Source organism: Balaenoptera acutorostrata, chromosome 19 (genome assembly GCF_949987535.1).
Source record: "Balaenoptera acutorostrata chromosome 19, mBalAcu1.1, whole genome shotgun sequence".
NCBI lineage: Eukaryota > Metazoa > Chordata > Mammalia > Artiodactyla > Balaenopteridae > Balaenoptera > Balaenoptera acutorostrata.
The window spans coordinates 64,576,907-64,589,737 of NC_080082.1; the positions used below are offsets into that span (position 1 = coordinate 64,576,907).

General features: G+C 43.1%; 1 protein-coding gene and 1 pseudogene across 1 annotated transcript in view; one reads left to right on the forward strand and one right to left on the reverse strand.

Moving 5' to 3' along the window:
* Positions 1–691: 691 nt before the first annotated feature.
* ZNF582 (zinc finger protein 582) overlaps positions 692–12,831 on the forward strand; it is a 28,642-nt gene continuing 16,502 nt past the window's right edge. Inside the window, exons 1-4 of the mRNA XM_057534091.1 lie at positions 692–996; positions 2,288–2,376; positions 4,040–4,166; positions 4,415–4,510. Coding sequence (XP_057390074.1) covers positions 2,368–2,376; positions 4,040–4,166; positions 4,415–4,510 — 232 coding nt within the window. The 5' untranslated portion in view covers positions 692–996; positions 2,288–2,367. The remainder of the gene's footprint in view (positions 997–2,287; positions 2,377–4,039; positions 4,167–4,414; positions 4,511–12,831) is intronic.
* LOC103003283 (solute carrier family 25 member 36-like) lies at positions 11,012–12,678 on the reverse strand (annotated as a pseudogene).

Consider the following 12,831-nt stretch of genomic DNA (forward strand, 5'->3'; position numbering starts at 1 on the left):
TGTCCCGGGATGGGTGAAGTTCAGAGCTTCTCATGCTTTCACAAACCAAAGTTGTAGCACTAGAGGCCTTAGCCGAAGAATGTCATCTCATAACAGGAAACTCCTTGACAACTGCTTTAAAACATTTTTGCTGATTCTGCATTCTCCTTCATAATCTACAAGTATTTCGACATAGTGTTTTAAAATTAGTTACCAAATGAACTCTCGGGCTTTTTCCTCCCTCCAAATCTTTCAATAAAATAGCTGTTCCACGGCAACGGTGATTTAACAATAGACGAGAAAAATTCTGTCATATACCACTTCCACACAGCCACACACAAACGTGTACATGGCGTTTAACGGTCCCAGTCACACACTCAACGACCGGGTGAGACCCGAACACGGCGCGCCCAGTCACACTCACACACACTCACCTGCAAGCAGCGAGACAGTCACACGCAGACAACGGGCCCAACGGACCGACCCTCACCCTGCGACTCAGGGAACCCAACACGCTCTGCCGTAACCCCGACGGTCTCCCACGCACGCAAGCACCCCGCCCACCCGAAGCATCGCGAGACGCGGTCTTGCGGTTTGGTTCCGGCCTTTAAGCCTGGAGACTACGTTTCCCAGAAGAGACTGCGGCGCTGGCCCAATCGCGACACATCAGCCGAGGGGCTTTGTGCGTCTGCGCTGTCTTCCGGCTCCCGAGTCCGCCGGTACGGAGGGGGAAGCGTACCTGGGGCTGCGCGGGGCGCGACCACGGGGGCAACTGGACCCGAGGAGGCGGCAGGTGAGGGGCTTCGGAGCTTGCCAAGCGCTCCGGAGTCCACGCAGGACTGGGCGCCGCGGCCGGGCGGGTCGCGGGCCTGGGAAGAACACGAACGTCTCGCTTCATCGTCGGTGTGCGGCTTTCCCGGCTCTGGACTACACTTCCCATCGTCCCCCGCGGCGTGCGCCCTGCTTGCGCCCCCTGTCGGCGTCAGGGCTTATAGCCCGGGTCCCTGGACCCCTTAGGTGGGTGTGTCTGTTGGGGGGGTCCCCACCTCCAGAAAATACTTACGGATGTTTTGCGTTTATTCTTACGCGTGCTTTTTAAAAGATCTGGGGCGAAGTCTTGTTTCATGAGATTGTCAACGAGTTGCAAGACCCCAGAAGATTTGTAACCACTAGTTTAGAAGGAGCAACTTGGAGACAATTTAGAGGATCTTGTTGAAAATTTGTCCAACCGTGGGGAAATGGTTGAGTAAATCACGGACCACCTCTGTAATAGACTATTTATAGATAATACAAATATGCTTTAAAAAAAAGTCATATGGAAAAAGTTCTACTACATGATATTAAGGAACACTTATCATTATTTCATTTACACATTACTTAGAATTAAATATTTGTAACATGCCAGGAACTGTCCTAAGCTCTTTTATAAAATACTGTGGTTTTACTGATGAACTCAGGAAGTGGTTAAATGGTATCACTGTTAACACTTGGTGGTTTTCCATTCCAGTTTTGTTTTTTTTTTGGGGGGGGGGTTAGCCTGTGTGTCAGTAGGTGGGTGGGTCTGACTTCTTTTGCTGAATGTTCTCTTGTTGTACAAAGGGTCCAGTTGTGAATATATTTGTCAGTTGATGTTGTTCCACATCATTTTTGATAGTTGCTTGGCATCCATCATACGGCTGTGCCAAAAATGATTCAGCCACTTGCCTACTTGTGAACTGTTAGGTACTAATCTTTGGTTCTGTTTTTTCAGCAAATATTGTGCACACAGTTTTGCTCACTGTTATATCTCTGTGCAGGGGCACGTTTATGTGATGATAATGGAGTACGGGGCCTGCTCCATCTAATTTGCCCACTGCAAACATTTGTTGACTCAGGCAAGGTCCACAAAATGGTGTCTGCCCGGCCTTACGTATGGCTGTAAGGTTCTTTGTGAGTTAGGAAGTTAGGGTAAGAGCCAGGGAGACTTCCAAAGGTGTTACATTGTGGGAATGAGACAGTTAAATGCTTTGGTTCTGGGAGGGTTTCATTGTGGGCTGGGCTGATGCAGATCAGGCAGGCTTTGCTCCCTGGCCTAAGGATGGCCTTCCTTGTCCTTGGGACACCATCCTCAGTCACTGGACCAGGTCTGAGCATCCCCACCTCAGATTTGCATCAGTTAACAGGGTGGAGCTGGGAAAAGGCCACAGTTTGTCCCAGCTCCCTCTAATTTTGGGGGGTGGGGAGTAAAGGAGGTGGGCATTTGTCACCGTGGCATTCTGGTAGCTGTGAAGCAAGCCTAGCCTCTCATGTTTGCTCTTTCCTCCCTCAGCTCTGCCATCTCAGGACTCTGCCCTTCCCCAAGAGAGAAACCAGGAGGAGGACCCATCAACCCATGAAATTTTGACAGTCATGTCCCTTGTGAGTTTTAAAATCATGTAAATATTTGCTTTCCTTATCCTGAAGCTTCCCACCTGGGTTCCATCCAAGAATCTGGTTCTCAGAGGTTCCCATTTTAGGGAATAAAAAGACCAGGCAGGGCTTCCCTGGTGGCGCAGTGGTTAAGAATCCGCCTGCCAATGCAGGGGACACGGGTTCGAGCCCTGGTCTCCGGAAAGATCCCACATGCCGCGGAGCAGCTAAGCCCGTGCGCCACAACTACTGAGCCTGCGCTCTAGAGCCCGCGAGCCACAACTACTGAGCCTGCGTGCCACAACTACTGAAGCCCGCGCACCTAGAGCCTGTGCTCCTCAACGAGAGAAGCCACTGCAATGAGAAGCCCACGCACCACAATGAAGAGTAGCCCCCACTCGCCACAACTAGAGAAAGCCCACGCACAGCAACAAAGACCCAACACAGCCAAAAATTAAAAAAAAAAAAAAAAAAAAAAAAAAAGACCAGGCAGCTAGTACCCTCTCCCATGGCCCCATCCACTCTGATCAATGCCCACATGGATTCATTCTATATAGCATTCCATATCTTCTGTTGGCTTGGTATTTTGCTGGGAGGCCAGAGGGAGAAGAAATCCATTTCCTTACACAAAATGAGAGCATCCCTTATAGGAACTGAGGTTTGATGAAATGGTGATGGCTACTGATGAGGGATCACACACAAAAAAGCAGGGAAGCTGGTATTGGTTGGTCTCAATTTCAGTGTGGGGGGGGGGTGACATCTCCTGTATTGACAACTGGGTGTGTAACTGAAGTTTAGCTGGGAATCTAGGAGAGATTAAGATGCCAGAATTAAGGTCCAGTTTGGGGTTGAACAGAGCATTGGAATCTTGGTCATTCTCCGTCTGCTTCTTGAGCTTAAAAGCAAGCAAAGTGCAGAGCTGAGGATTGAAAGATAGATGGATAGATGTTCAGATAGATCTATCCATCTATCCATCAGATAGATGGATAAATTGTTCAGAATCTGCATAGTCATAGTTTTGAACCAGCCTTAAGAGATCTGACCTTGGAGACCTCTGCATCCAAAGGAAGAGAATGGTTGAGTCAGTTATTTCACTTGATAGAAAATTGTACAGCTAATAAAGTAATCTTCATTGAAGATTTTTCTCATAAGGAAAAATGTTTGTGATACGCTTTCACATAATGAGCCTACATCTTGAAGCAATTCTTGACTTAAATTAAAGTTCTGTTTTCTAAGATAGAAAATATTTTTTAATAAAACATTTTGGGGAAAGTCTACCAAAAATTGTTGGGTTTTGTTGTTGTTACTCCATAAAAGTACAAATGATAGGTTTCACATTGAGAATTTATCATATACTGAGGACAGAATAGGCAGTGTGCTTGATTATACTGTCACAACTGAGCAACTCCATTTGGCTGGATTTTAATTTTCATCCCAGAACTGAGTACAAGAGCTTTGGTTTGTATTAAAAAGGGAAGTTCAAGAATATTTGAACCTCTCTTTTACCTGTGCGCATCTTTTCCTGTCACTTGTTCACATCTAAGGCCTCCAGCCCCAGCCTTCTTTTTCGCCAGAACACCCCATTCTTGCAGAGACCTCCTCCATCTCCTCTCATCCCAGCGAAAAACATTTCCTTGAAATACACATATAACATACCTGCCTGTTGTTCCAGGGTTCAGACTTGTTCAGGGATGTGGCCGTAGTCTTCTCCCAAGAAGAATGGGAACAGCTGGCGCCTGCTCAGAGGGATTTGTACAGAGATGTGATGTTGGAGATCTATAGCAACCTGGTCTCACTGGGTAAGGCGATGTGGTCAGTTTGGAGGTTACCCCTGGGCACATCTGTTCCTTCTTGTCAATTCTGGGGTGTCTTTTGATTGGTTAAAGGGTAGCTCTATGGCCTGAAGCTACATCTTCCCCAGCCTTCAGGTGACTCACATGTTCCCCTGGCCCGTCCTGCAACTTCCCCTCCTCGATAACCAGGCCCTGGGTCTGAACTCTGGGGCCCCGCACCGTAACTGCGTGGCATGTTTTTTTCTCACATCCAGGTTTTGCCATTTCCAAACCTGATGTGATCTCCTTCCTGGAACAAGGCAGAGAGCCCTGGATGGTGGAGAAAGTAGCGACAGGAGGCCAGTGCCCAGGTGAGTGAGGCATGTGTGGGGAGAGAGAACCCACTGCAGATAAGTGTCCGGCTGGCTGGCGAGGAGGCAGCCCTTTTGGGTTAGAAAATTTTCCTTCCAAGTTGCCAAACTCAGAGGTCTGGTCTCGGTCATCGTCTTCCTTAGCTTATCAGCAGCATTTGACAAAAGTGGTTGTTCCTTCCTTCCTGAAACATTTATGTGTATCTGGGTCATCACTACCTCTTGTTCTCACCTACCTCATTAACCATCCTCAACCTCCTTTGGTGGATCTTCTCAGCTTCTGTAAAAGCTGGAGCACCCCAGGGCTCAGACTTAGGCCTCTTCTGTTTATTTCCATTCCCCAGGACCTTCTCCATGACCATGCTGTACATACTCACACCTGTGCTGTCTAATATGGCGCCCCTGGCCACATGTGGCCATTGAAATTGACATTCATTACAATTAAATACTCTTGCGGGGGGGCGGGCATGGCGCGTGGCTTGTGGGATCTTAGTTCCCGGACCAGGGATCAAACCTGGGCCCTTGGCAGTGAAAGCATGGAGTCCTAAGTACTGGACCGCCAGGGAACTCCCTACAATTAAATACACTTTAAAATTCAGTACCTCAGTTGCACTTGTCACATTTCATATGTTCCGTAGCTATTTGGTGGCTTGTGGCTACAGTATTGGACAATGCAGATACAGAATATTTCTATCACTGGAGAAAGTTCTTTTGGACAACACAAATTATTACCTTCACGTTCAGCTTCTCCCTTAAAACTCCAGATATCTATATCCTACAGCCTTCTTATCAACTCCACTTGGATGTTCACTAGACACTTTGAGCTTAAGTCCAAAAGGGAGTCCTTGATCCTTCCTAACAAGTATATTCTTCCCCGTTTCTTCTGCACTTCAGTAACAGGGGACTCTATTCTAATTGCTCAAGTCAAAAACTGCTGAAGCACCCTTGACTTTTCTGTCTCACACATGTATTCAGTCTGTCAGGAAATCCTGTTCACTCTGCCTTGAAATATAACCAGAATTTAACCACTTCTCACCAACAAACAACACTGCTACCACCCACATCCCCAGCACCACTTGGACTACTGCAGTAGCCTCCTCCCCGTGCCTCTGCCTGCACTGTTGTCCGCTACGGTGCCTTCTCCACACAGCAGCCGGACCGTCTCAAAACTTCAGTGAGGGTGTATCACATTTCTGCTCAAAACCTGCCCACAGCTTCCCATCACTCAAGAGAAAACCCAAAACCCATACCATGGCCTAGAAGGCTCTGTGTCTGTACTGTAGCCATCAGCCACACATGCTCTTTACATTTTAACTAAAATGAAACGTAGAATTCCATTTCACAGTTGCCCTAGCCGCAGTGCCAATGCTGAGTAGCCCTGTGTAGCTAGTGGCTGCCCTACTGGACGGTGCAGAATAGAACATTTTCAGTATCACAGAAACTTGTGTTGGACTAAGTTGCTCTACAGAATCTGCCCTGCAGCCTTCACTCTGATTTCATTTCCTACCACCCTCCATGTTGCTGCCTCGGTTACAGCCACACGAGCCTCTTTGCTGTTCCATTAACATAGAGGTTGGCAAATGTCTTGTTTAAAGGTCCAGACAGTAAGTATTTCAGGCTTTGCCCGCTCTGTGGTCTCTGTCGCAAGTACTCAGCTCTGCCATGGGAGCACGAAAGCAGACAATACAAGTATATGCATCCTGGCTTTGAAACGTCAAGCGTATTCCTGTTTCGAGGCCTCTTCCCTTGCTGTCCCTTCTGCCTGGGGTCCTCCTGTTCTGGACGGGGGATTTCTCAGCCTCAGTGGTGTTGACATTTTGAGTGGGATAATTCTTTGCTGGGGCCAGGCTGGAGGGGGGGTCATTCTATGCATTGCAGGATGTTTAGCAGCTTCCCTGGCCTCCCTTCACTTGTGAAGCCAAAAATGTCTCCAGACATTGCCAAGTGTCCCCTGGGGGGGGGGGGCAAAATCTTCCCTGATCAGACCCAAAGTTACAGTGTGACACGAGACCAAAATCATGTCCATAAACAGTTTCTGCAGCATTCAAGAGAATTTCAAATGGGAAGCTAAGAACTAAGCGTTACTGATGTAGTAGATTCATCCACATTGAAGTGGTAGTTGGCCCCTTGGAGTGAGTGAGATCAGGGGTGGAGTGAACATGGGGAGAGAAGCTGTGTGCTGCCGTGTAACCTAACATATTTGTGGTTCCGAGAATTAGGACATGGGCATCTCTGGGAGGCCATTATTCTGCCTACCACACCTGAAATGTCACAGAACAGATTTGTTTGCTTTTGTCGTTTGAGTTTTGACAGCATGTGTTTGTTTGTTTGAGGTGCTCAATTTGTTTACTCCTTAGATATGTGGATCTGTGTCATATTTAAAGAGAACTTCACCCTCTGAGGTTATGAGTCTCCTGTGATATTTTTCTAGCTTATTTATGATGAAATTTATGACCCATATGGAATTTTTCCCAGTGTAAGGTGTGATTTCATGTTATTTTCCAGATTATTATCCACTTACTGAAACAGCATTTATCTCTTCACCACTAATGTATAAAGCCACCTTTGTCGTCTGCTTTACCACCTCTGTATTTGGATCTATTTTTGGACTTTCTGTTCTAGCCCATTAATTTCTCTAACCATCTGTCTATACCATTATGGTTTTAATTTATTAAGAGTTTAAATGTTTTAAATATCTGGTAGAATTAGTCCCTCTTCATTCTTATTTTTCAGAGTTTTCCTGGCTAGTCTCATTTACTTTTCTATCCAAACCCTAGAATCAGAATATTTGCTTTCAAAAAAAATAAAATCATGCAATTTTTCTTACTGCGATCACTGTAAATTTATAGATTAATTTAGGAGAAAACTGATTTTATTATGTGGAGTCTTCTATTGAAGAACATGACAGGCTTTTCCTTTCATTTATGTCCATCCCTGATTAAGGTTTTAACATTTTCTTTATATAGATCTTGTATGTGTCTTATTACATTTATTCCTAGGTAGTTTATATTTATTGCTGTTACTGGCATAATCTATAGTATAGACTAATATGGCACTCATCCATTTTATACTCCAACTGGTTATTTTTTTATATATGACAGAAGCCATTCACATCTTCAGATGAATTTTGTAGCAAACCCAACTTACTGAATTTTCTCATTGTTTATGACAGTTTTTTATGTAACTCTCTTGAGCTTTCCAAGTATTCGATTATATCATCTGCAAATGGTGATAATGTTTTTACATTTTTATACCTTGCAGGTTTTTTTCTCTTGCCTGATTAGGATGCTGATTATGTAGTACCCACAGAACACTGTTAAGAGGGGTTTTACATACTAATCTTGTTCTTGACCTTAATAGGAATATTTTTAGTGTCTTTCATTAAGCATAATATCAGCCATAGGAATGAGATAGGGATATTTTCTTAGGTTAAAGAAGATCCACCTTTTCATATTTTATTAAGTTTTTTTTCTTTCCATCTACAAAATCTGCATTATATGAATAGGTTTCCTAATACTGAACTCCTGATACTGAATACTGAATCTAACATTCAAGTGTTGCATTGCTTGAGCCAGTTGTGGTCATTTATAGTTTTTATGGAAAATGTTTTCTAATTTTTTTAAAGTTATGGTAAAATATACATAACAAAATTCAACTTATTAAAGTGTATAGTTCATTGGCATTTAGTACATTCACCATTATCTAGTTTCAGAATATTTTTATCACCCTGTGATATTGTGATTTATAATAAGAAATATATATTTGTTCTTCATCCCTGTTTTTTGGCACACAAGTCTTAAAACCCTTGGAATCTCCGAAGTCATAAGTGTCTTCTTATATGCTAATTAGATGACTGGTGGCTCGGGTCTCCTGGATAGCTTCAGGATGGGGGCTGGTTGAGAGGGGAACCAATTATGTGATTAAAGGGTTGGAACTCTCAGCTCCATCCCCAACCCCAGGGAAGGGGGTGCTGGAGGTTGATTTAGTCACTGATGGCCAATGATTTGATCAATCATGCCTACATAGTGAGGTTTCCATAAAAGTCCCTGAAGTATGGGGTTCAGAGAGCTTCCAGTTTGCCGAACACATGGAGGTGCTGGGAGGGTGATGTGCCCAGATGTGGTAAGGAAGCTCCACAGCCTTTCCCCACATCTTGCCCGATGCATCTCTTCTATCTACCTGGTCGTAAGTTACATCCTTTGTAATAAACTGGTAATATAGTAAGTAAACTGTTTTCCTAAATTCTGCAGGCCATTCTAGCAAATGATTAAAACCCATGGAAGGGGTTGTGGGAACTTCCATTTGTGGGGGGTGGGGCACTGTTAGGGGCAGTCTTGTGAGACTGAGCCCTTCATCTGTGAGATCTGCAGAAAGATAGTGTCAGAAATGAATTTGTAGGTTGCCCAATCAGTATCTACCAGAGAGATGGAGGGCTGCTTGGTGTAAGCGAAAAACCCACACACATTTGGTGACCAGAAGTGTCAGAAGTGAAGTATGGAGAGTAGAATGGTGTTGACAAGTGTGTTTTTCCTAGACATACCCCAGAAGAAAACCCATACCCATTAAGCAGTCATTCCCCATTCCCCCTTGCCCCCAGTGCTTGGCAACCACTAATCTGCTTTCTGTCTCTATGGATTTGCTTATTGTGGATATTTCGCATAAATCATACAATATGTGGCCTTTTGTGTCTGGTTCCTTTCACTTGACTTGATGTCCTTAAGGTTCACCCATAATGTAGCATGTGACAGGATTTCCTTCCATTTTAAGGCTGTATGTATATGCCACAATTTTTTAATCCATTCATCTGTCAATGGACATCTGGGTTGCTTCTACCTCTTGGCTATTGTGAATAAAGTTGCAGTGAACATGGGTGTGCAGGTATCTCTTTCAGATTCTGCTTTCAATTCTTTTGGATATATACCCAAAAGTAGAATTTCTGGATCATATGGTAATTCTGTTTTTAACTTTTTTTTAGAGCCACTATACTATTTTCCATAGTGACGGCACCATTTTCCATTCCCACCAACAGTGCACAAGTGCTCCAGTTTCTCCACACCCTATCAACACTTTTTTTTTTTTTAATAGTGGCCATCCTAATGGCTGTGAGGCAGTATCTCATTATAGTTTTGATTTGCATTTCTCAAATGATTAGTGATGTTAAGCATCTTTTCATACGCCTGTTGGCCATCTATATGTCTTCTTTGGAGAAATGTCTACTCAAGTCCTTTGCCCATTTTAAAATCAGGTTATTTGGGTTTTTTGTTGAGTTTTAGGAGTTCTTTATATTGTCTATTAACCTCTTACCAGTTATATGGTTTGCAGATATTTTCTCCCATTCTGTAGGTTGCCTTTTCACTGTGTTGATTTTTTTCCTTTGATGCACAGAAGTTTTTAAGTTTGATATAGTCCCATTTGTCTATTTTTGCTTTTGGTGCCTGTGCTTTTGGTACCATATCCAAGAAACCATTGCCAGATACAGTGTCATGAAGCTTTTCCCCTATGTTTTCTAGTTTATAGTTTTAGGTCTTAGGTTTAGGTCTTTAATCCATTTTGAGTTATTTTTTAAAATGTGGTATAAAGTAAGGGTCCTGCTTCTTTCTTTTGCATGTGGATATCCAATTTCCTCAGCCCCATTTGTTGAAGAGCCTGTCCTTTCCTCATTGTGTGGTCTTGGCATCCTTGTTGAAGGTCATTTGACAATATGTATATGGGTTTACTTCTGCGCTCTCTGTTCTGTTCCACTGGTCTTTATGTTTTCTTTTATGCCAGTACCACACTGTTTTGATTACTGTAGCTCTTTATATGCTTTGAAATAAGGAAGTGAGAGAGGCCTCCAACTTTGTTCTTCCTTTTCAAGATTGTTTAGGCCATTTAGGATCCTTTGAGTTTCCATATGAGGAAACCAAAACATTTTAATGCTAAGACTATACATAAGATTTTTAGACATTATTTCATTGGTTGTTAAAAACAGTAACTACTAATGCTAAATAATCAACTTCTAAAAACTGCACCAGATCCTATCAGGAAAATATAAAAATAATACAGAGGACCTCATTATTATTGTTGCTATTTTGCAACTTTACAAGCAGTAGAACAGAAGCCAGAAATTAGAAAATTAGTACTATCTTTGTATAGTTATAGCACAATATATGATTAGAGATGGCTTAATTCAGATGAGTGCAAAGTGCTCATGGAATAAACACTGTACTCTGACCGCCATAAATCAGCAAAACTCAACTGTGTCTGATGTCTGTGACAGAAAATATGGCAGTTTGGAGAGAGGAGTGCTTTTAATGGCATGTCCTTAGAGGCAGCAGTTTTTTTCACATTGCCAAAAAGACCAAGTAATGTGTTATCACTTTAATTCCTAAAACCAGATTTCCATTAGGGCATAGTTACATTCCCAAACTAATTTTCTTCTGTCCACCAGGCTGGCTTTAATATTCCATGGTCCACTGCAATCTTTTGGTCCCTTCTTTATAGGATGGCAGCCAGATGTTGCTAACCATTGAGTAGATGGACCACCAGTTCATAGGTGGCCATTATAATGGATGTGTTTGGAATCTGTCTTAGCACAGTTGTTAGAGCACAGTAAAGAGACCCGTAAAGAGAGCTTCCCTCTTCAACAACCAAACATGGTGTCTGAAAAAATACCTCTACTTTTGCTCTTTTCACACAATACCTCTACTTTTTGCTCTTTTCATTCTTTTTGTTCTTACAACTTCACGTGGTGCAAATTTCTGAGGTGACAGCAGCATCATTCCCAGAAAATTGATACTTCTTTCACAGACTTTTCATCATCTTGCATTGTCAAAGTAATCTTTTATTTCAGTAGTTTTTGCTTAATAATTTCACAAAAAAACCAATAGTGGTCTCTGATATGCTACCACAGGAAGCAGACGTGCCCCTATAAAGTCCCCTTTGGCCTTCTGTCTATAACTTATGAACACATTCAAAAGCACCCATTCACTTTTGCCCATAGTTCCTTGCATGAAGCTGCAACCAATTCTTTGTTAACTAAATGGGACTGATTTCTGTGATTGCAGTAAAACGGGCCACTGTATGGAAATCATGTACCAGGTAGAATCAAGATCAAATACACCATTCAGCCTTTCCTTGCAGTTTGAATAACCAGCAAAGAATATTGCTCTGGAAGAGGCCACCCCCATTAAATTTGGGCCTAATCTTCTAAACAAGGAACAAGGCCCTCCTTTTTCGAAGGTCACTTTTAGGCAGTGGAAAAGTCCAGGAGAGACTGGTCCAGCTGACATTAGCTCTAGCCACGGTGTTCAGCTAAACTTCAGAGACAGAAAGCATCACAGCAGAAGACCACAGCTGTGTTATTACACCTTCCAGTGGACATGTGAAAATAGCCCTCCTATACCACCACATCCCCTGTCAAGCAGATGCACCATCATGTTCCTCTGGCCAGAGAAGTATCCAGTCACCCCTCTCCATCATTTTTAAAAGTCTACTTTATTGAGGTATAATTTATATTAAATTAAATGCATGCATCTTAAGTACAATATTTTAGTGGCTACTAACAAATGTATACACTTACATGACCACCACCACAGAAAAGACAGAGAACATATTTATCACCCTGAAAAGTTCCCTTATGCTCTTTCCCACAAAATTACTCATACCCCCCAGCCCCTGGCAACAAATGATTTGCTTTCTGTTACTCATATGTGTCTTTTCTAGGGTTTCATAGAAATATTCATTTTTTTTTTTTTTATATAGCTGCTTTTTTTTTTTTTTTTTTAAAGGATTTTCTTATTTATTTATTTATTTATTTATTTATTTTTGGCTGTGTTGGGTCTTTGGTTCGTGCGAGGGCTTTCTCCAGTTGCGGCAAGCGGGGGCCACTCTTCATCGCGGTGCGCGGGCCTTTCTCTATCGCGGCCCCTCCCGTCGCGGGGCACAGGCTCCAGACGCGCAGGCTCAGCAATTGTGGCTCACGGGCCCAGCCGCTCCGCGGCATGTGGGATCTTCCCAGACCAGGGCTCGAACCCGTGTCCCCTGCATCAGCAGGCAGACTCTCAACCACTGCGCCACCAGGGAAGCCCCAGAAATATTCATTTTTTAAAACCATGGTTCAGTGGTGATTCTGATCCACACTAACATTTTAGAACTACTCTTAAAATCTCTCTGATTACCTCATTCATCTCAATTTATGGTATTTCCTCTTTCTCTGTTCTACTCCATTTTCTAATTTCTTAGTCACATTCAAGAGCTTACAGATATTTTCCTGAGTCTGAACTTTCCAGTTTTTACTATAGAAGTTACTTTTTCTGGAAAAGGAAAAAACAAATACATAC